Raw genomic sequence first — 24,677 nt, forward strand, 5'->3', positions numbered from 1 at the left:
CTCTGGGGCCAGCCAGAGGTGGTATTGGCCAGTTCTCTGAACTACTCAAAATTCCCGCTACCAGTTCTCCAGATCCTGCTGAATAGCACCCCTGGGTATCTCCTATTGGAGATGTAGTGTTTAATTTTGTATAGAGATTTTTTATATCCAAGCACTCAAGTACCAGTACACAAATATTCTTAGTGAACCATCTTTCAGTCCAGCTGTTCTGTACTACACAGAGTAGAGCGATCCCAGCTGTCTAAATATTTATGCCCTCCCATTCTCTGACCCAGCCTAATGCCATATGCCTTCTGGTAGAGGAAGCCACCTTTTTTCTGCCATTTAAAAGTGTGCATGGCCCAGAGTGCTGGGATCAATAGAAAGAAATGTCTATAAATCCCACTAAAGCTCCTTGTGTATAAATCAAGCACAAGATTCCCAACAGAGCTTATGGGCTTGTTGGGAAAGAGCTGGGAAAATATTTGTGGTTTTTGTTTGTCCAATGCCCATACCATCTTTCTTTTTTTAAAAAAAAAATATTTTTATTACAAGATTTTACAAAATCTTTAAAACCTTCAGAAACATAAAAGGAGAAGTAGGCAAAGAAAGAAATTGTAAAATGTTAGAAGGGTAGGGCAAGGAAAAGGAAAGAAAAAGAATCAATGAAGCATATTCTGAACTTCTTTGCAGCAGTTACAAACATAGCAATTATTATTTCCACTCTCCTGAATTGCATATTGTGGTTCTCTTCCCATAAACAAACCTTTTTAATCAATAAATCCCCATATCATCAATTCACTTTTATCCATTTTCAGTAAAAAAAAAATCCATAGAAATAGCACTTAGACTTACCGTATTTTCCGGCGTATAAGACGACTTTTTAACACATGAAAATCTTCTCAAAAGTCGGGGGTCGTCTTATACGCCAGGTGTCGTTCTCCTATAACCAGGCAGACCAGCCCGAAAGGCTCTAATGAGCCTTAAATGGCTCTGGCGATCCAAGCTCTGACGATCTGCTAATCAGGCAACTCAGCTGGGATCGCCAGAGCCATGGAGAAGGAAAAAAGTTTTCCCCCTCCAGCTTGCTTACCTTAGCTGCTAGTCACAACACTTGCCTTGCTTCACTTGCCTGAATCCATTCCATCAGCAAGCAACTCCCTGCCTGCAAAACAAAGCTGGCTGAGGAATTCTGGGAGTTGAAGTCTACAAGTCTTAAAGTTGCCAAGGTTGGAGACCCCTGTTCTATTGGGTAAGTTTTTTTCCCCTTTGGGAGCTTTAAAAAAAATAGTTAATTGGGGGATTTTTTAGTTGTTCTTTTTTAGACCTAGCCATTTAAAGTTTAGGAAGTTTTAAATTTAGCTTTCATATAAAAATTAAAATAAAATAATATTTGTGCAGCTTTCTGAGATTTAGTGTGTTTTTGTAGTGTTTCACTCTAACTACACAAACACACAAAATCTCACAAAGCTGTATGTGGAATTTTGTGTGTGTAAAGTGTGAAAGTTGGGTTTTTGGGCTTTTTGTGGCTGTGTGAGGTTCCTGCTTGTTGCAGGGGCTATTTTGGGTCTAGCACAGCTGCTTTTACATTGTGGGTGAGCCAGTTGTGTTGTGTTGTGTGTGTGTAAAGTGTGAAAGTTGTTTTTTTGGGCTTTTTGTGACTGTGTGAGGTTCCTGTTTGTTTCAGGGGCCATTTTAGGTCTAGCACAGCTGCTTTTACATTGTGGGTGAGCCAGTTGATGTTTTTAATTTTTATTTGGTGTGCGTTGGAAGAGGGGTAATCTTATACGGCGAGTATAGCCCAAACCCTATATTTTAACAGGAAAATTCGGGGGTCGTCTTATACGCCGGAAAATACGGTATATACTGCTTCACAGTGCTTTACAGCCCTCTCTAAACAGTTTACAGAGTCAGCCTATTGCTCCCAACAATCTGGGTCCTCATTTTACCCATCTCGGAAGGATGGAAGGTTGAGTCAACCTTGAGCCTGGTAGGATTCGGTATGCCAAATTGCAGGCAACTGGCAGGCATCAGAAGTAGCCTGCAGTACTGCATTCTAATCACAGCTCCACCGCACCATAAAGGGTTTCCAGTCTTTTATAAAAGTAGTTGCAGTTCCCTCCTTGATCAAAAAAATCAATTTAGCAATTTCTGCAAACTCGGCAACCTTCTCAATCCATTTCTCCATTATGGTGTTTCTGTAGTCTTCCGTCTTTGTGCTTAGAATAGCCTTCTGTAATTATCATATATAAAACCAATTGTCCTTGAGCCTTTTCTATAGTGGTGTTTTGCTCTCTAAGTAAATTTTCACCTATGGACTTGGAAATATGGACACATTAGATTATTATGTAGAAGAGTAGCTGTTTTCTAACTTTACCTATTGGGTCACATCTGCATCAATAATGATGTTTTTTTCAGACTTGCACCGTATTTCCTGAATGTGATTTTTTCCCCTCTTTCTATTGCTACTAAATATTTTAGTCTTTTTCTTTTTATAGCATCCCTCCCAAGTGCTTACTGTTATGAAGTTACGCCAATAGGGATTACAGAAATATTCAAGCTGTTGTATAACTTTTAAAAGCAGTTTCCAAAGTACCAACATGAAAGAGATGGAGGAAGATGGATTTAACTTTAAATGGGGTTTTAACAGAAGTAGAGTCAATTTAACCATCTATGATATTCCATTTGTTTTCTTAAGTTTCAACCTTCTTTTCTTTGTACAATTTTGTTTTGTAATAGTTCCCTGACCAATCATCTTAATATGTACAGTTTACTAAATGTATGATATTTTGAGTCCAGAGGTGGGTTTCAGCAGGTTCTGACCAGTTCTGGGGAACCGGTAGCGGAAATTTTGAGTAGTTCGAAGAACCGGTAGTAAAAATTCTGAATGGAGATTTTACAGTATCCTTCCCCTGCCACGCTCACCAAGCCACACCCACCAAGCCACACCCACAGAACCAGTAGTAAAAAAAATTGAAACTCACCACTGTTTGAGTCGGTATCTTACGCTGATCCTTATGTTTGATACTAGTCTTATGAAAACATGCTTGACAGTACAAGCACTGATTATTCGTTTAAGTATTACAATGGTTACTTTCATTTAAGAAAATAATGCTCTTTATAATCCAAAGCTACCATCTTATCAGGAGAAAAAAAAAGGAAAACAATTCCAAGAGATTCCAAGCTATATTTGATCTGTCATCCAGATGGCAAAAACAGGGAAGTAGTTTTTCAATCCCTACCTCCCTCATATAGCCTCCAGCCTTTAATTTGGAACTCAGTTTTGCTATAGATTTCTCCTAGCTATCAGTTTAGTTTATTACTGTTGTCACAATGAAGGACTGACTGTATAGCACCTCGTATTGCAGTGCCAAAAGCTCAAGAACAATTATCATTTATCTGTGTGATTAAGAAGGCACACTCTTCTAAGCTTTTTACAGTTCAATGTACACACATCCTTTTTAAAAGCCAAACACGGCTATTGCATTCTACGGCTTCTGTAGCTGATAAACCTCTTTCATATTTTTCCCCGCAGTTGCTTCAGGATTGCCGTAGTAAGGCTCGCTAGGAAAGCATGCGTTGCTGAATGTCAGCATATAACATGGGATAACAATAAGATGATCTTTTCTGGATATCACATCCAGTTATTTTACTTTCATGCACGTATCTTAAAATTGACCATGTCCATATGTTGAAATTGACTGTAGCATTGTGTCACCCCATTATTAATGGCATGGGATATTTAATCACAAAAACTGATACGCAGCATCGTTTCTTTGATGGCTATGGGTACAACACAATATGAGATGCAACATTATGCAAGCAAATGTTCACTAGCGCTAGAGAGAAAGTCATTGTGACCGCCTGACTTCTCAAGTGTTGGGGAAAACCGCTTTCAGTCATGAAAATATGCAATGCACTGACCCACTGGAATGCAGTCATTTGCTCTAGATAAAAGCTAAAACAAGGGCAGCAAAATATCAAATACCTGGAGCAATAAAATTATTTATTAAAAATTATAGTTAAAAGTCAGTGTTTTGACTGCTGCAAAACGTAGTGTAAGATCCCAGTAACCATTCCAAAGGAGACAACCCAGGCCCTGTTGGATCATTGTTTCAAAGATATTTACTTAGCTAAAGGGAGAAACAGAATGACCAAGGCAAAAAAAGCAGTGGGAGCAAGAACAGCTTCCAACTTCTTGTTGGATTTCCCCAATCAGTTTCCTTGTGGGAATCATTGGAAATCTCCCTCTCGCCTCCACTTTCCTTCCCTTTCCTTCCTTTTGTTGTTGTTGTTAGTTGCGAAGTCGTGTCCAACCCATCGCAACCCCATGGACAACGTTCCTCCAGGCTTTTCTATCCTCTACCATCCTCTGGAGTCCATTTAAGCTCACACCTACTGTTTCAGTGACTCCATCCAGCCATCTCATTCTCGGTCGTCCCATTCTTCTTTTGTCCTCAATCTTTCCCAGCATTAGGCACTTCTCCAGTGAGTCCTTCCTTCTCATTAGGTGACCAAAGTATTTGAGTTTCATTTTCAGGATCTGGCCTTCCTAGCAAGCTGGTAAGTAGCTGCTGCTGGGTGAGGAAAGGGAGTGAGGGATTGTGAGACTAGGTAGGGAACTATCACAGAACATTAAAAATGAAAACCAGGTGACTCCAGCAGTAGCCTAGTAGTGGAGCAGCAGCTAGTTGTACTGAAGCAGTCACAACTTTCCCAAATTTCATTCCCTCAGGAGCCATGGGTCCCAGATTTTGGGTGCATTTTGTAAGTTAGTCCATGTGAGGTACATAGGTTCAAAAATAGTTGCCCTACATTGTACCGTTTCACTCAGTTAAAGGCCAGGATAAGAGTTTTAGTGGTATTTAGATACTTTGCTAGAGATCCAGGATTGGCCAAGTCAGGACAGAACTGCTGAAAGCCTTAAGTTGTAAAAGCTATAAAAGAGCCACCCTTCTTTTTGTTTATTTACTGATTTCTCCAAGATAGTTGGAGTTTTAATTGATAGGTTGGAGAATGTGCTATAGGATCTCTTTCTTTATAGAAGAGTCTGAAATTTACTTAATAGGTTCAGTAGGTTCCTTCATTTACATGATAGGTACGAGACAGAATCCAGTCCAGAAAGCCTGAAGATTCTGATGCCTTTGTAGTGTTACAGTTTAGGGGACATTGTGTTCTTGAAAAATGAGTATAACTATAACAATCATTAGATGACATTACAAAAACTATTGTAACTTTTGTTCATGGTACTTGTCATTTGTTCATTTAATTACAAGTTTATCCACCTGTTTCTGAAAAGTGATAGAAGATACCATGTAGAAGGGCAGGACAAGAAATAATGGATGGAAACTAATCAGGGAGAGAAGTAAACTGGAATTAAGGAGAAACTTCCTAACAGTGAGGACAATTAACTAGGCTTGCCTTCAGAAATTGTGGCTGCTTCATCACTGGAAGCTTTTAAGAAGATATTGGACAGCCATTTGTCTGAAATGGTATAGGGCAGTGATGGCAAACCTTTTAGAGACTGAGTGGCCAAACTGCAACCCAAAACCCACTTATTTATCGCAAAGTGCCAACATGGCAGTTTAACCTGAATAATGAGGTTTTATTACTTAAAATAATGATAAATAAGCTAGAGTTTAGCTAATTGTTCTAAGAGTGATAAATCCTTCCCTCTCTTTCTCTCCTTCCCTTTCTTTTTCTCTCTCTCTCTTTCCCCCTCTCTGTCTTTCTCTTTCTCCTTTTCCTTCCTCTCTCTCTTTCCCTCCCTCCCTCTTTCTTTCTCTCTCTCTCTGCCTGTTTCTCTCTCTTTCCCTCCCTCCCTCTCTCTCTTTCTCCCTCTCTCTCTGCCTCATCTATCTATCTATCTATCTATCTATCTATCTATCTATCTATCTATCTATCTATCTATCTATCTCTGCTCTCCTGCCCAGTTTCACATGTCGTGTGAATCCAACCACTTGGGCTCTGGAGGGGGAGTGGAGGCTGGCAGGCAAAGCCAAGCATTAGAGATCCACGCAAAATAAGGCAACTCCAACCTGGATCCTGTCAAGGAGACACCCCCCCTCCCTCTACTTCTTTCCCCCCATGGCAGGGGCCCAGGCAGCCTGAGCGCAGCACCCTCCTCCGATGCAATCAGCAAGCAAACAAATGTGGCTCTCTGGCTGGGAGGCAGCAGCGTGGAGCCCCACCTCTGGCCAGCGAGAGCAGAGCAGGCAGTTTTCAAGTGGGCTCACGGGGCCACTTAGCAAGGAGGGAGACCCTGGCCTGTTTGGTTCACTTCAGTGCGCGGTGGGAACGCAGAAGGCAGAGGACATCCATGCCTCTCGGTGTTCAATCCTCAAAGACTCCTTTGGGGTGACTGGAAGAGGAGGGTGAGGGGTGAGGGATGGGGGGTGGGGCCAGCCAATGGTGGGATCACCTGACAGGGAGCCGCAGTGAAGGACGAAAGAATCTGCGACTTGCCAATACCTGCCCTAGGGCTGGGGCGACGGTGCGTGTGTCCACAGAGAGGGCTCTGCATGCCACCTCTGGCACACATGCCATAGGTTCGCCACCAGGTGTATAGGATCTCCTGCTTGAACAGGGGGTCGGATTAGAATTCCTCCAAGTTCTCTTCCAGCTCTATTCTGATCAACTGTATGTAAGCCACTAAATATTGTCCACATGAACTCCTTGCTGAATTATCTTTAGATCAAAATTTTGACTTAGCTGTTTGATTCCATTATTTTTTTATTTTGACATTTTCAAGTTTTCATACGTGAAAAAGGTCAATATTAAGGCGGTGGCTTTCTCTCTCTCTCTCTCTCTCTCTCTCTCTCTCTCTCTCTCTCTCTCTCTCTCTCTCTCTCTTTTAAAGTTTTATACTACTTCAGTAGCAAATTATTGTGGGACTTGACTACAGACATTCATACATTCTGAGGAAACGGATACCTTTTTCAGTTTTATTCATTGTTAAAGATTTCCCCAAATATGGAGTGGGTTATTCAGTACATGTCTTAGCAAATAGTAGACAGCAATTTATTTTTAGGCCTGGATTGCTTTGAAATCAGTATGTGCTTTGGCAATGTGAATGAGGATTATCAAAAGCAATATAGTTTATTGCCATCACGTTTCATGGACAGTGGCTGTGAGCGTCCATGAATGGGAGCTGCAAAATTTGCATTTCTAATAATTGCTTGAAGAGCATAAAACTGAGTCCATTCTTGCACGCCGTTCAGCCAAGAGGCTTGTTCATGATTGATTTTTTTCCCTCCACAATAGTAGTCATTTTTAAAACGGCGGCACCTTTAACAAGATCATTTAAACGTCTAAACAATAAAGATAAAAAAAGAGTTTTTGGTCGATTTTTTTTAAGCAAGATTAAAAATCTATGCTCCCTCACCCCACAAAATTGTTGCCATGAGACAAGCAGTGCAGCCTTGGAAAGCTTTTTTTCTTTTTTTCTTTTTTTTACTATTTCGGACAGCCTGCAAATCGAAGGAAATGCTTGTGAAACCTGAATAATTTCTGAGCTGAATGCAAAGGTGCACGCAAGTTGCTACTTCGGAGGAAGCTCAGGTGATTAAATGCTTCACAAGAGAAATAACGGTGGTGATGGTGGCAATAGTCTTACCCAAGTCTTCTTGAGACCTTCAGTGTTTTGTTTTTTTTCTGCATGAGAAATGTTTTATAAGGCATATTTATTCTGTCGTTGCACTCCTGTCCCCATTGTGTAAAGTGATGCAGAGCTCATCCTGCAGAAGTAATTCTCTGTGTCTGGGTGGCAGGTCTTTAGACTGCAGACTAGATGGTGACACTACATCCAATCTTTTGAGTCTCCTATTCTACCCTAAAGGCACGGTATATAGGAGATGATTGAAAGAGTGTCTTATCTCCAAGTAGAAGGAGGTATTCATGTAGAGTAAGGGGAGGGGTAGCTTTCTTCACAAAGGTTCTTTCTCTCTGAAAGCACACAAAGCAGTTACAGCGGAAAACGCAGAAGATGGATGGTAATAATTCCTGCAGGCTTCCTGCACAGAACTGCATCTTCCATGCAGATGAGGACTGCAAGAAAGTTGTACTTCCTGCACCCTGAAGTCATGGTGTCTGATATTACCTACAGCATCCTCTCTGCGTGCTTTTTGCAATGCTGGATTTCCCAGCCACCCTCCCCATTGCAAAAAACCCACATTGCTAATATCATAGCATTTTGGAAAGTGGAGAAGTATCGCTAATCTCTGTCTCTTTTTTGTTTTATCTTCTGCTACCTAAAGGTTTCATTTTGGTTTTCCCTCTTCCTCTCAACAACACTGGAGTAAAAGCATTTTGTATATATGTTTCCAAATTTCATTAGCATAGACACGATGTTTTAAAGTGTGGAAAGTTAAGCTATGTAATGAAATGGTTCAGTGTATCAATATGGGTGAATATCACAAATTCTCCAGTTTTGTATTGGTTGGGAGATCCCTTTGGGTTTGTTCTCTGGTGCCTCCTAATAGCTCTCAACTGATGGCAACAATGAAGTTGGGCTTCAAAGCTAAGCAAGCACTAGAGGCACACAACTATTCCCATAAGTGCTTTTCAGTTTCCATATTGTACTACCGTTTCTAATAATTAAAAATAATTTCCTTGGATTTCAGCTCCCAGCTAGCAGGCATCCTCTTGTGTCTAACCAATTCAGCTTCAGATTCTGCCTGTTCTTGGCTGAAAAGAATATACATAATCTCTTCCCCTTACATGATCCTGGATACTGTAATAAAGCTGCTATCCTATGAAAAGGCTTTAGTCTCCTATTAACCAAATATCTTTCTGTCTGTTTGGATGACCAAAGGAACACATTAAGGAACAAATGCCAGACAGTCTGATATTGAATCTGAAGTGATTCAATGTTGAGATTTTGATGCTCGTCTGCCTTTTTTTCCCTGCCATTTATTGCCTATTGATAGAAAATATTTTGCACCTATAGTTGTCAGTGAAGTAGAGCTTCAGCCCTTCCATCCAGCATTATCAATGATGATAGATTGGATACGTTAATTTTTTTTCTTTTTACGACCCTGTAATCCCTTGATTCGGGATGGAGTCAGGGCGACTGAATGGAGCTGAGCATTTACTGGCCAGATGCCCTTCCTGACGCCTACGTGGAGTTTGCAACTGATATTTTCTCTTTGCACCCTGATCTGTCACTGCCTCTCAACCTTCCAAGTGGGAGGCGAGCTTCTTCACTTCTAGGCCACCACACTGCTTGATGATGGATATGGTTATAATTTAGCAAAATCCTGAAGACCCTTTTGTTCTATAAAAAAAAAAAAAAACTGGTTATAGTCTCATAGCGTCAGGCTTGGTACCTGAACAGTATTCAGGAAAAGAAAAGACAGCAACATTACTTTGATTCTTCGCTATTCAAAGGTGGCTTTCAAGAATGTAACAACTCAACCTAATTTTTTCTTTGACAGTATTTTTAGAAATAAAGCTAGTAGCATTCACTACAATTCTAGAAGTTTAGCTCTTTTTGCAGGTATTTTTGTTGTCTTACTAAAATTTGCAGTTTAAGCTAAGACACGAGGTAAATATGTATCAATTATTATTTACTATATAGAAATAAGATGCTTATTTCCTTAAATGTATCATTGTGGATTTATGGATGACCTAAACTTCATTTAATTAGTTGTTTATTGGTTGGACACATATTATCCTTAAACAAGGATTGGTTCAATAAGAAAGCCACAAAACCTGTCTCACTAATTTCTGAAGAAGTTTCCCATTGGGTAAGTAAAGCCCATTTAGGTGTGCAATTGGCTATTGTAAAATAACTTAAATAGTTGCATATAAAATTCCAGAGGATGAGGAAAGATTTGAAGGCCTGATTAATTTCTCTGAGGAGTTACAAGGGATTGCAGCGTTTTTCAAACTATGTAGACTTGATAACGATTTTTTAAAAAAAAGAGATTATTCTATTCAGTCATCTTGCCTGATCTTTAAATGACATGACCACGTTTTTTCAGAAATTAGATTTGCCTGCCATTAAATAACACAAAGAGGCTTTCATAATTCTTTGTTTACTGTGTATAGTTCTGTAGTGTTTCTTACTAGGCCACCAAAATGTGTAGTCCAATGTGTTCTTAAGCATTTTAAAAAATAGGAACATTCAAAACAGTTAGAATATTAATTATCTTTTAATTTCATTTTGCCCCTTATGTCATTTTCTATTTCTGTTCCCTGTAAGAGTGCATTTAATTTTATCTATTTATCACTTTGTCTTTTGCCACTGGGAAAAATAGGTGGCACAGACTTTTATATTTTTAAGACAATATGCTTTAGGTCCATTAGTCCAGAATGGATTGCCTTGATTCAGTTTCTTCTTCTCTGTTTGCAGCTGGACAGCTAGCCGGCAACTCTTCTGTAGAGATGTATCGTCAAGTGCTGTTGTCTGGCTGCCGCTGTGTTGAGCTGGACTGCTGGAAAGGCCGAACTGCTGAAGAGGAGCCGGTCATTACCCATGGATTCACCATGACAACAGAAATATCCTTTAAGGTACATTTGAGAACATCCCTGTAAAAATATAATTGCAAAATAGAATATTTATGCACGTGTGTATATGCGGACATAAGATGCATACAGGTGAATATAGAATGTCTCCAGAAAAACAAATGATGCCTGTTTTAGAAATTCAATTCAATAGAGAAAGGTTAAAAAAACAACAACAGGAATTTAAATTATCAGGCCATTTCTTAAGCAGCTGTGTGACCCCAAGACAAATGGACTGCTTTCAAAATGTAGATAGCTGCTGTATTCACACTCCTATGCACTCCAAAGCAGTTTTTTCCAAATTATTTCTGAAGTGTTGCCCGGCCAATGTGCATGATTTAATTTTTATAACAATGAGGTTGTATATAAAGTTGCAGAAAATGACAGGAAGACAAAGGAATGATTATCTTAATTGTATTCTATATTCTTAATATTTTGCTCCATTATACTTAACATTAAGGGATGATTATCTGTATAAGATGCTAGCTAACTCACTGGTTTCTGACTAAAAACCAGTTAATCTCAGTCTTGTACTCATTTGGATAAATAAATGAATAAATAAATAAAATAATCACTTTTCAAGTAGTGAAAGGAACTTTTGCAGATCATCTGGCAGTACTGTAATCAGGGGTGGGTTCTACTTACCTTTACTACCGGTTCGCAACGGAACCGCACGTACGTGCTTGCTTCATTCGTGCGTGCGCTCTTCTGCACATGCACAGAAGCATTCTGATGACATTGGGGTCAGTGGGCGGAGCCTCCCACCGGTTTTAATACCGGTTCTATAGAACCGGTGCGAACCGGGGGCAACCCACCAATGACTGTAATGGTAAATTTTGAAATCTTCAGGGGCTATAGACTAGAATAAGAAGCGAAGCAATCCCTGAAAGCAGCAATTGAAAACTCCTTCTGTGTTTCTGTTGAGAAAATTGCATGGATGCATCCATGAAATCACCAGGCATCTAACTCAACTCCCTGGATTTTAAGGATTTTTTTAAACAAAGCATTTTTATATCATACTAAATTTTCTACATACATGTAGAATAGCTTATGTCTCCATACTTGCAAATAACTATAAATTAATCCACATGTTGATTGTGTTAACTTTTTTACAATTAAATGTATGATTCATACAATGCAATAAAAGTTTCCTTTTCACACACTTCCAGTTGACATAAAATGCATGTAGACAGAACATTACAGCATAAAGTATTGCTAGGCATGAATCTCATGAATTCTGTTTTATTGCATAGGATCCTCCAGATCTTCTTGGAGAGGGATAGAGCCCAAAGTGAAAAAAAGGAAATCACTGCCCAATATTGGATAGAGTCAGTAGTGAAATCCAAATTTTTTTAATACCGGTTCTTGGGCGTGGCTTAGTGGGTGTGATGTGGCTTGGTGGGCGTACCAGGGGAAGTATACTGCAAAATCTCCATTCCCTCCCCACTCCTGGGGGAAGGATATTGCAAAATCTCCATTCCTACTCTACTCTGGGGCCAGCCAGTGGTATTTGCCGGTTCTCCGAACTGCTCAAAATTTCCGCTACCGGTTCTCCAGATCCTGTCAGAACCTGCTGAATTTCATCCCTGGATAGAATGATAAATAGGAGCTTGAGCCTACTGTAGAGTGCCAATTAAGTAACTAGTAGTGGTACAAACAGAAATAGCTATTTCAGCTGAAATATTTCATTAATAAACTGTTTACAAAGCTTGTTTGGCATCAGCATTTTTAAGGAGACAAAAAAACAATATTTTCAATCCAGAGAAAGCATGGTTCAGTTCAATAACAGGTATACAATTCTCACAAAACTGATAATACGTGAATATATAAGCAAATGTGGACTATTTGAGCTACTTTTGAAACAGATCCTGATCTATCTGGGCCTTTTAAAGATTTTATACAGTCTGGCACTTTTCCCCAGACTGAGGTAGCAGAATAGTTATTTAAAAGTTATTTAACTAACAGAGATACAATGAGCATCACAGTTGTCTATATCTGCAGATGTGTTATTGAGGTAATTCACCTGCATGCCATCTTTTTTGTGTATGTTAAAAAGCACATTTATTTAGGGGTATGAGAAAACTAAAACATGTATTATGGTATTGGGGATACACTAAAATAAGTTTGATTTCACATCAGTAACAAAATAGCTGAATTAATAATTTAATGGGCAGATTTCAGGTATTCTGGGTAAGATACAACTTTTCTTTCCCTATGTCAGTCTTTGCCGAAAGTATCCTGGGATCATGATTCACTCAAGTTAACTGAAGCTAGATATTATTAAAAAGCAAAGAACAATGAGATAGAGGCAATTACAGGAAAACATATGGCTAATTATCCCATAATGTATATTATCGCTGCTTGTCAGGCTTCCTGTGTTGTAATTTCAGTTGTGTAATTTCAGTTTATCTTCTTTCCTTCAGTTGACCTTTTACACACACACACACACACACACACACACACACACACACGCGTGTGTGTGTGTGTGTGTGTGTGTGGTATCATTAATATTGAATCTATCCAAAAACCAAAATTGTTTTTTCAGGCATAATCTCTCTCCCCCTCCCTCTCCCATTCTCCTTCCCTCCATGTCTCTCTCTCTCTCTCTCTCTCTCACACACACACACACACACATGTCTATGTATGTAATTCATGAGATGATTTAACTTGCAGATTTTACATAGTAATGGTTTGTGGAATTTTGATTGATAACAGAAAATATATTTTGAATGTACATTCTCTTCAGACAATGCCTCAGAATTCAGGACCTTATGTTTCGAAACCCCCTTTACTAATGGCTATCTGTAATTCTTCATGCTTTTTTCTTCAGCACAATTTGTAACTGTCTATAAAAATGTGCCCTTTTCTCCATTCTTTCCTGCTCTCTACCAATAACTAATGATTACATGTCATCATCGTCCATTCCTATATACTTGGGATAATAATGATGTATCTTGTAGATGTTATTTGTTATTATTCCTGATGAATACAACTAGGAGCCTTCTATCTTATGTAATAGGTCATACATTGTAATTTCTTTTTCAAGTTTTTCATTTTATTTTGCAAAATATCCATATCAATGCGTGAACAGTGTGGTATCTGGGTATCATACATTTTAGTACAAATAAAAATAGTGCTATTAATCCTATTTGTTACATTCCTCAGGCTTATGTAGTTCTAGTGTTAATACACATATTTGTATTAATAATGTATAGACTTTCATTATTTAATTATTCAATGTTTCAATACGTTATTCCAATGCCAATCACAACATTGTTTAAACATACATAATAATACTATCATTCAATTTCTAATCTTCCTTTTTATTATTACTTTTGTCTTATTGTACAAAAATGTGTATACTAATATTCCCTCTCTCTCTTATTTCTATCCCTATTCTAACTTTTAATCATGCCACCTTTATATTTAAAAACAAATCCTTTCTATACGTCATCTCTTGCCTACTTTAAAGTTTTAATTGTTCGTTTTTTAATGCCTCCCATATTCCTCTCTTGAATCTTTATCCCTATCTACATATATATTTAAGTACAAATAAAAATAGTGATATTAATCATTTCTTACATTCCTCAGGTTTATGTAGTTCTAGTGTTAATACACATATTTATATTAGATTATAAACTTTCATTATTTAATTGTTCAATGTTTCAATATGTTATTTAAATGCCAATCACAATATTGTTTAAACATACATAATTAATAATACCATCATTCAATTTCTAATCTTCCCTCTTATTATTACTTTTATCATATTGTATAAAAATGTGTATACATGTGTATACATGTGTATACTAATATTTCCCCTCTCTCTTATTTCTATCGCTATTCTAACTTTTAATCATGTCACCATTATATTTAAGAACAAATCCTTTCTATCTGTCAACACTTGCCATTTTGAAAGCTTTAATTGTTTGTTTTTTAACTTGCATCCCATATTCCTCTCTTGGATCTTTATCCCTATATGCATCTATGTCCTGACTATTCATTTTAAACATTTCTCCCATCTCTGCCCTTTTCCATTGTTTAGCTTCCAAAATATCTACCCCTGCCCCTATCTCCCTTTCAAAAATTGTTGTTTTTGTTATTGTCTCCTTTTTGTCGTCTTGTTTTGTTTGCTGATTAATCTGTTCTGCTTTTTCATCTGCTCTTTCAATTGGCTCCTTTTTTTCCTGGGCGTCTTGATCATTCATTGTCCTTTGTATAATATTTCCCAGTTTTTCATTCATGCCATGTATTAAGTTCTTAATCTCCTTGTGGATGTCCTTGATGTTTTGAAACATTAACACCATTTCTTCCCAAATTCCACTCATTTTCCCCTGATTTTTAAAATTTTAAATATCTTTTAGTATTTTATATATTCAATTTTAAATTGGTTTTAAAAGTTTGGGGTTTTAAATTTGTTGGGGCCAAAATTATTTAATTTGATTTGATTCTATTTTTAAATTTTGTATTGTATGTGTTTTTATTGTTTGGCTGTGCACCGCCCTGAGTCCTTCGGGAGTAGGGCGGTATAGAAATCTAATAAAAGATAAAGAAAGATAAAGATGTAGCATCTCATCTTGTTTTAATAAGTCCTGCTCTTGTCCAGTAATCCAAAAACCATATATTCAAGCCTAAAGTCACTCCCCAAAGAGAATTCAATGTTCCTAATTTTTGTATTCCATAGTTAATCAATCTGTTCCTTTAGTTAATCCCAAAGGCTTTCCAGAACCTCCTTAAATCCCCTTTATGCGTTCAATCTTGTATCATAGCATTCAGGGGTCTCTTTAATGAAAAAATCTTCCTTATTATCATTTTTAAATCTCTGGTAGTCATGACGTAAGTGCATAAAACATACCCTTGTCAGAATTTTCCAGAATTTAAGAATATGTTATACTTTCCTTTCGTCAACAGATGGCACTCTCGGTTTAGATTTCAATGTTAACCAGTTTAATAAGTCAAAATATAGAAACAAAGTTAGTTTTTTAGGTAAATAGTTTCAGTATTTTTTAAATGTATTTCCAGAACAATGCATGCTCAGTTTAAAAGTCCAATTTTCTGTATTTTTAACAGGTTTTTTTGCTTTTCTTCCCTTAATTATTTTCTTTCAATTCTGAAGTTTTTCTCAAAGTGTTTAGTTGCTGCTTTAGCAAATAGTTGTGAGTGTCTCTTTTTCTGGATTATTTCCTTTTGGGGTTGGGTTTTAAATAAGAAAGAATCCTCTCACCTTGTTCCAGGCACTATTCACTAACTCCACTCCAGCATCACTCTTAGGTGTTCCTTGGCTGCCCCAGCTTCATGGCAGTCATCTTTAGACTGTCTTTTCTCCTCGTCATGGCTGAGAGGGGAAAAAAGCCCAGGGTCCGGGAGGAGAGTTGTGACTCCCCGCGGTTTCACAGAGCGCCCCTCTTTGCTTTGCCGCACCTACAGGGCAGCTTTGGCTCCTTTTGTAGCCCACCAATGGTGAGAACTTGGCATGGGAGCACAGAGATCCGCTCCTCGTGTTCAATCTCACTGCAGCATCAATCAGAAGACCTGGTCGTACACTGTAATTTGATCAAATAATATATATTTTACTTTGAGTGATGGATTTACTTTTGAAAAATATATAGACAAACTTTTTGATCCTGAATATAGATATATTATATATAGATAAATATATATAATAATATATATATATAAATATAAAACTGTAGCCTGTCACTATTTAATAAACAAGTGCCAGGATTTCACCATCTAATATGCTTCTTTGTTATAGATAATATTTCCCTGCTTACAAGTACTTATTGTGTACCGCTTGTCTTCCCTTTCAAAGTTTTATTATTTATTTCTAATATCTCTGGATTCTTAATTATTTTCAGTGCTCCTTCAATTATTTTTTCATAAGATCATAATGTTTCTCTTTAGGGAAACTACATGAGTACCCCTGAGTAATTCTAATAAAGATAAATTTGCTAGCCTTTTAAAAACCTTGACAAAATTAAATATGCCCAATACATTTTGATATTACTCCCCTCAGGGACAGTGAAGTACAGTATTGTGCAAAAGTGTTAAGCAGTTGTGCAAAACTGCTGTAAATTAAGAATCCTTTTAGAAATAGAAGTGTTGATAGTTTATTTTTATCAATTAACCTAAGGGAACGTTAATGAACAGAAGAGAAATCCAAATCAAATTAATATTTTGTGTGACCACCCCTTGCCTTCAAAACAGTATCAATTCTTACACTTGCACAAAGTTAGGGGTTTTGTAGGATTAGATTCAGGTATGTGATTAACCAATTATGCCAAGCAGGTGCTAATGATCATCAATTTCATCTGAAATTTGAAAAATAGTCATTAACCAAAACAGAAACATCTCTGTAGGAGTCCTAAAACAAGGTGAGGAACAGCCAAACTCTGCTACTAAAGTGAGGTTATAGAAGATAGTTTCAAGTCACATGCCATGCACCATGGCAAAACTAAACACAGGAACTAGACAAAAGGTAGGTATACTGCATCAGCAAGGTCTCTCCCAAGCAAAGATCTCAAAGCAGACTGGGATTTCAAGATGTGCCATTCAAGCTCTTTTGAAGAAGCACAAAGAAATGGGCAACATTGAAGACCATAGATGCAATGGTCAACCAAGGGAAATTTAATGCAGCAGATGAAACACGTATGGCTTACTTCCCTTTGACTTCAGAAGATGTCCAGTGCCATTAGTACAGAACTGACAGAAACCAGTGGGACCCAGATACACCCATCTGTTGTCCAGAGAAGTGTGGCCAGAAGCAGTCTTCATGGAAGAATTGTGGCCAAAAAGTCATATCTCCGACGTGGAAACAAGGCTAAGAGACTCAACTATGCATAAAAATATAGGAACTGGGGTGCAGAAAAATAGCAGCAGGTGCTCTGGACTGATGAGTCAAAATTTGAAACATTTGGCTGTAGCAGGAGGCAGTTTGTTTGGCAAAGGGCTGGAGAGCAGTACAATAATCATGAGTATTAAGTGAATCACTGCAGCTGATAAGTTAGTAAACCCGTTGCTAAGTGAATCTGGCTTCCCCATTGACTTTGCTTGTCAGAGGGTCACAGAAGGAGATCACATGACCGTGGGACACAGCAATGGTCATAAGAATGAACCAATTGTGTCAAGCATCTGAATTTTGATCACATGATCATGGGGATGCTGCAAAGGTTGCAATTGTGAAAGATGGTCATAAGTCACTATTTTCAGTGCCATTGTAACTTTGAACAGTCACTAAATGATCTGTTGTGAATAGAGGACTACCGTTGCACCCCCTCCTCAGCTCTCATGCACTCACACAGTGTCACAGAAACCTTTCCCTGCCAACACACACTCATTGCAACACACACACACACACACACACACACACACACACACACCCCGTACATACCCACCATCCATCCTGCTTGTGAGCTGCCCGGGACTTGCAAATTCTAGGCAATTTTCTCATTGACTTTGCTTGTGGGAAGCCAGAGGGAAGTCACAAGTCGTAGCCATATGAAGTTATTCCTTAACTACCTGGAAATTTCACTTAGCAACTGTAGTGTGAATTGCAGGGATTGCTGTCACTAAATTCAGTTCCACAACAACATGCTTTACTTAACTTTACATTTTCACTTAGCAATGGAAATGCCAGTCTCAATTATCTTTGTTAAGCAAGAAATCACGATAGAGTTATGAGGTATGACACTGGATAAACATGATTTACACCAGATATTATTGGTAAGGCTGAGGTTATGTAGCAGCCTATATACCTAAATTATGCAGATGACTCATATAAACTATACTGAAGTTTCCTATTATAGACCTGGATCACATGAAGCATATCAATTTTTCTCAGGGAGAAAATTACCTTTAAGAGCAGCAGGAAGGACAATCTTTATTACATAAAAGAATAGTGTTTGCAAGCCCTCTGGTGTATTATTGGATATGAATCCTGTGAGAGTGGTAGGCTTTAAAGATTCACTTGTGCACACATTTTTGGAACAATTAATCAGCATTCTTGACAGAAAATTAGAACAGCATTGCTAGTGATCGGAAGAAAGTGATTTGTCCATCATTATAATAGATGTATCATCTGAGCCAGTCATCAACTTACACACATAAGAGAAAACCTCAATGCACAGACTAGACACACTTTTAAATATGAGGCAGCCTCAATCAGGAAACCATAATTGACATTACCTGTTTAAATAATTCAGTGCTAAATCATAAGTCCCACATTGATTACCGTAACCAATTTCAACATCTGAAGAAGCAATGTTTTGCTCCTAACTTTTATATTACTGTCTCATTAATTGCATATATTGTTTGTGATGATTATCTGCTATTAATGGATTTGCATTTCTGACTGCCAAAACAGACTGTGTACAACTAAACTACAGATAGCAACAGAAGCCTGCACTTCATTTTTCTAAGATCAAGTGAGTGGTGAATAGAAGGAGACCACAATTATAGCATGCCCAGATTCAGAACACTCTTTCATGAAGTTATCATCTTTTTTTAAATTTTCTACTGAAACGGCTGTAGCTTCTTATTTGTTCCCCATTATTGCTAGATTCATTCGTGAATTGGCTGATGGTCATTGTGTTGCTTGGATTATTGTTAAATCAATTATGGTTGGTTTTGTTTGTTATTCCTTGCTTATCTTGCCAAAGGTTTGTGGAATATACAGGTAATAAAAAAAAAGTAAAATTTTGATGGGAAGGATATTTTCTGCCATGTATGTTACACTGCATTGCACTGCTGCTCCAGTTTGTGGAGCCACCTCATCTTTGAGCAGACAGTAAAACAGACAAAAAAGTGACGCCCAGCAGAGCAATGTTCCCTGTTGAAGTTTGGATGGATTCCTTGTTTTACCCAGCAGTTTTCTTTCAAAAGAAATCTCTCTTTGGCTTGCCATGCATGCACAGAAATGAAACAAAAGTCAGAAAAGTGGCATCTAGAAACCAAGCATTCCTTGGATATGATTCTTATATAGGCTTCTTTGTTGGCAGCATTGTATAATCAAGAACGAGAAAGAGAGAGGGTGTTTTAATTTAGTAACTGACAATTTTTAAACATTTATTTTAATCTCAGAATGCTTCTGAAAATGCTAGCGTTAGAGAGTCGTGCACATCCCACACATGAATTGGGAGATTTTGTTCCTCTCTAATTTTTTTCTTTTTTTATGTTACTTCTTTCACTAGAAATGATGACAAATGTCAGGATATTTTGACTTACACTTATTGTACCTTTAATACCGCATGCCTGAATGTCTCTTTCAAAATAATGCTGCTACTTTGCTATTTAACTTGACATTTCCTGATTTAGTAAGGAGTAAAGTAAAAGAGAAGTAATCTGTTAGTAGGCAGGGGAAACAATTTTGAGATAACCGTGTCTGAGGTCAAAGCCATTAATCAGCACACTTCTTGGTGGCCCATGTAATAGCTTGCTTTGACTGTCATTTTTCTGACAAGTAGTTTTGACATGTGCAGAGGCACAAACCTAGTGCAAAGCTTATGTAATTTGATTTTTAAAAAATTCTTTCTTGATTTCATCACTGTAGAACTTGATAATAAACATGTTGCCCTCTGAACATTTCTTTGTAAAACAGACTTGTGTTTTATCTAGATTAGCTTGTTTAATATTGTCAAATTCATTTTTTCAGTAAAAAGGTGAATATTGTGTAAATTTAGCTTTTCCAGGAAAATTCATGTGAGGAAGCCTCACAATTATTAGAAGACTTTTAGATACCATTTACCCTTCCTTATCTGATGGTTAGTTATGTTAAAAGAATCCCCTGCAAAATTCAAATACTATTGATTTTCTTTATTATATTCATACACTGTCTTTACATTGCACTACAAAATTATAATGAAAGCATTTTAGTTTAAACTTTAGTGCATTTGTTAAAATTACTGAATTGGTACCAATTAAAAGTTCTTCAGACAGAGAATACTAGATGAGAAGTGAAAGCCAGAATTTCTGTTTTAGTGTTGCCTTGTGTTGTTTCAGGGTCTGTGATCTGGAGGAACAGAATTTCCACTTATAGAATGTATATATATACGTGCATACACCCATTTTTGTCATAAAAATTTCTCTAGGGTAAATTTAAAACTTTCTCTGTTCTCTCCTCTTAGGCAATTAGTGGATAAGTAATTATCTGAATACATTTGATAAAGCAAGCTTCTGGAAGTAAATTTTTGTGCAAAAATAGCATCATGATTGTTTTAATTTTGTTTATATAGCCTGTGTAATTATGTTGAATTATATGACATATTTTTATTACTAAATGTTTAGATTTCTATATGCTGCCTTTTAGCCAAGGTAATTAATTTTAAAAGCATGGTAAGGTAAACATGGCGAATGTGTAAATCTTCATGTCTTTGCTGAGCTATATAATTTTTCATTAGAATTATCACTATATAAGAAAATATGTACTTCAGTGCTTCTTTTTTTATTTATTTATTTATTTAAAACAATACATCAAAAAAAAAGAAATAGTCAAACAAATGATCGCAACAGGAACTTTACATGATATTTACACTTTCTATGGTATGTAGGCTTCAGTCAGATTTAACATATATTAAACATAATCCTGGTTATACTTGACTTTTTGGGCGTCTGTTGTTCAACCAAACGTACCATTTGTCCCAACATTGGAAATATACTGAGTCCTTTTGATCTCTCAATGCTTTAGTCAGTCTGTCGGCTTCCGCATAATCCAAAATTTTCTCCAAAATCAAATCTTCAGCCGGCAGGTCTTTCCCCTTCCAATGTTGGGCGAAACATATTCTTGCTGACGTGGTGATAAATACACACAGACACCATATATTTGTGCTATGTTGTCTGGCCTGATATTCAGTAGATCGTACTCTGGTTTCAGAATTAGGTTATAACCTGTGATTTCCATGATCCATGCCTGTATAACTTTCCAGAATTCAGTCGTCCTGGAGCAGGTCCACCACATGTGGAAATAGGTGCCAATCTCCCCAAACTTCCAACAGATTGGTGAGAGATTTGAATACATTTTAGAAAGACGAGCAGGTGGAAGGTGCCATCTATACAGCATCTTGTACACATTTTCTTTGTATGATGTTGCCCACAGGAATTTCATATGTTTAAGCCAGATTTCTTCCCATTTTGTCATATCAATTGGATAGCCAATATTTCTCCCCCAGGCAATCATAGAGTCTTTAACTATTTCATCCCCTATCCAATAGTCTATTAAAAGTTTATATATCCTTGATAACATTTTGTCCTCTTTTCCTAGAATGATATTGTCCAGATCATGCTGATTCAAATTAATATCATCTTGTTCCCTATCTTTTTTAAATTTCGAGCAAATTTGGGCATAAGCCCACCAATCCAGTTGTCTTCCTTGCAACTCCAACTCATTTCTTGATTTCAGACTACCATGGGGGTCCAAAAGTTCCCGGTAAGAGAGGTGATTTTCTTTGTTATATAGAGGCCTATACGTTATAGCTTCGAGTGGGACCAGCCAAGAGGGGATTGAAGAGTAAAATTTACCCTTAATTTTCCTCCAGGACTCAGTTAGAATATTCCTCACATAATGTCCTGCAAGGCACCTGTGCTTTGGGATTTTGTTTTGCCAAAGAAAATAATGCCAACCTTGATGTAGCCCCTCCCCTTCCAAGATCAACAACCTCCTTCTTCTCAACAATATCCAATCCCTGATCCAGACTAAATTTGCGGCCTGATAGTAGTATTCCCATTTTGGAACACCAAATCCTCCTCTTTCGTTAAGCTCTTGAAACATTTTAAGTTTGATTCTGGGTTTTTTATTTTGCCAAATGAATTTAAGGACATAGTAATTTAGTTTTTTTAAAAAATTATTATCCAATCTAGCTGGTGCTGTATAGAATAGGTATATCCATTTCGGGAGTATGTAAGTTTTTATAATTGCTATTCTACCTAGTAGGGATATCTGCATGTTCTTCCACTTCTCTAGATCCTGACCTGTTCTCTTGAGAAGGTTCAGATAGTTGTCTTCTTTGATCGTGGAGCATTTGGCTGATATAATAATACCTAGATATTTTAGTTTATTTACAATTTGGAACCCCAAATTCGCTTCTAATTCTTTCCCTTGCTTTACTGTCAGATTTTTGGCAATAATTTTAGTTTTTTCCCTATTGACTTTTAATCCTGCCACCTTACCATATTTTTTTATTTCCTGGGTTAGACACGGTCCTGATATCAACGGATCTTCTAATATAAATACTAAATCATCAGCGTAAGCCTGCACCTTATATTGTTGATTTTGGATATAAAGACCTTTTATCCCTGTATTACGTCTAATTTCCCTCAGTAAGGGTTCTAATGACAGAATAAATAACAACGGGGAAAGCGGACACCCTTGTCTAGTTCCTTTCTCAATATCAATTTGACCGGATACATCACCATTAATTTAAATTTTAGCAGTCTGCTTCGAGTAAATTGCATGGATTGCCCAAATAAATCTTTCTCCAAATTGCATATGTTTCAGTAAACCTATTAAAAAGCTCCAGTTCACACAATCAAAGGCCTTATGTGCATCCATGAATACCAGGGCCAGTTGTTTATCAATATGGGTTTCATAGTATTCCAAAACATTCATAACTATTCTTACGTTGTCTCTAATCTGTCTGCCTGGTAAGAAGCCATTTTGGTCTTCATGTATAAATTGGTTAAGAAACCCTTTGAGTCTCTCTGCTAAAACTGCTGCAAATAATTTATAATCTGCGTTAAGGAGCGAGATGGGCCTATAGTTCTGAATCTGAGATAGGTCACTATCGTCCTTTGGCAAAAGAGTTATTAGTGCTTCTGTCCATGATTTTGGGGTCTGTCCCTCCCGAATCACCCCATTAAATAACTCAGTCATATGCGTACCTAGTATTTCCCAAAGTGCTTTGTAATATTCAATCGGTAGGCCATCTGTACCGGGAGTTTTCCCTGTCTTTTGTTTTCCCATGACCCTTTCGATTTCCCCCCCCCGTAATTTCTTCATCCAATACTTCCCTAGATAAACCTGGTATTTGGGGTATGTCTGATTCCTCTAAGTATTTCTTTATTTCCTGCTCAGACTTATCTTCCTTACAATATAGGTTAGTATAAAATTCCTGCGCAATTATTTTCTTCCCTTCTTCCCCTGTAATCCAATTGCCTTTCCCATCTCTCAAGTTATGGATTCTATTCTTTTCCTTTTCATTGTTTCGACTGTAAGTGAGCCACCTCCCTTGTTTGTTTGCCCTTTCGAAGTATCTTTGCTTCATCCACCTTCAATGAATATATCAATAATCCAATTATATCAAGCTGCACAGTCTGTCCCCACAGTCTTACATCAAAGTTTAAGACACTCTTTGGGAAGCAGTTTTTTATATGAATAGTTTTAAGCACTTTCCACTTAGATGAAGTATTAAAAAATAAAAACCCACAGGCAAGTAAATTTGTAAGGAGACAAGGCAACTCTTAACTTAAATCAGCTTGTAGAGAAGCAGACTCCATTTCAGCTAAATCCTACTGGTTTTTCACACATTCTATTTGTTTCCTCAGGAAGTAAATCCATGGGGAGTGGGGGCAGGACAGGGAGGCTTCTTGGAAATTGAAAAGCCTTCCCATACATTCCCCCCCCCCCCAAGTCTTTAAGCATCAGACAACAGGTTAAGTAAAATCACTGTGTGAGGTTAAATCAGATTAACCTGACCCATTCCAACCTATAAATTTTTCAAGCATGTTTATGGCTGCAGTGAGTGATAAGAATGGCTTCAGGTTGGAATAAACATATACTAATCAGGGGTAGAAGTATCCTAAAAAGCATCTTGACTTTCTTTTGGATCAGCAGCTGGGGGTTTCCTTCTTGTGCTACACCACATTTGTTGTTGTCCTGGCACATTGAGTACACTACTAAGTAGATTCATACATATTCTACCAACTATAGTGTCTGGGTTTATACAGCATGCTAAGCCAAAATGAAACAAATTGCAGTTTAAAACACATTACTTTTCTTTTCTTTTGTTCTGTCAGATACTCAAGGATTTATTAAACTCAGACATCAGTCTAAAGAGTGGCAATTTAATGGTACCTAAAAGAAATCTTCCTTTCAAATACAATAAATGTTACCTGGCAATACAAAACTATGTTTTATGCAAAAATCTCTTAAAAGTGAAGCTTTAGGAATACTGTTGTAAGCCCTGTGAACACACAATTCTAAA

General features: G+C 37.4%; 1 protein-coding gene across 1 annotated transcript in view; it reads left to right on the forward strand.

The window, feature by feature from the left end:
* The window catches only part of PLCB1 (phospholipase C beta 1), a 508,980-nt gene that overhangs the window by 370,275 nt on the left and 114,028 nt on the right, over positions 1-24,677 (forward strand). Inside the window, exon 11 of the mRNA XM_070956289.1 lies at positions 10,334-10,491. Coding sequence (XP_070812390.1) covers positions 10,334-10,491 — 158 coding nt within the window. The remainder of the gene's footprint in view (positions 1-10,333; positions 10,492-24,677) is intronic.

This window comes from Pituophis catenifer, unplaced genomic scaffold, assembly GCF_029215685.1.
Source record: "Pituophis catenifer annectens isolate HBS135680 unplaced genomic scaffold, rPitCat1.0.hap2 SCAF_1, whole genome shotgun sequence".
In the NCBI taxonomy this organism is placed as follows: Eukaryota; Metazoa; Chordata; class Lepidosauria; order Squamata; family Colubridae; genus Pituophis; species Pituophis catenifer.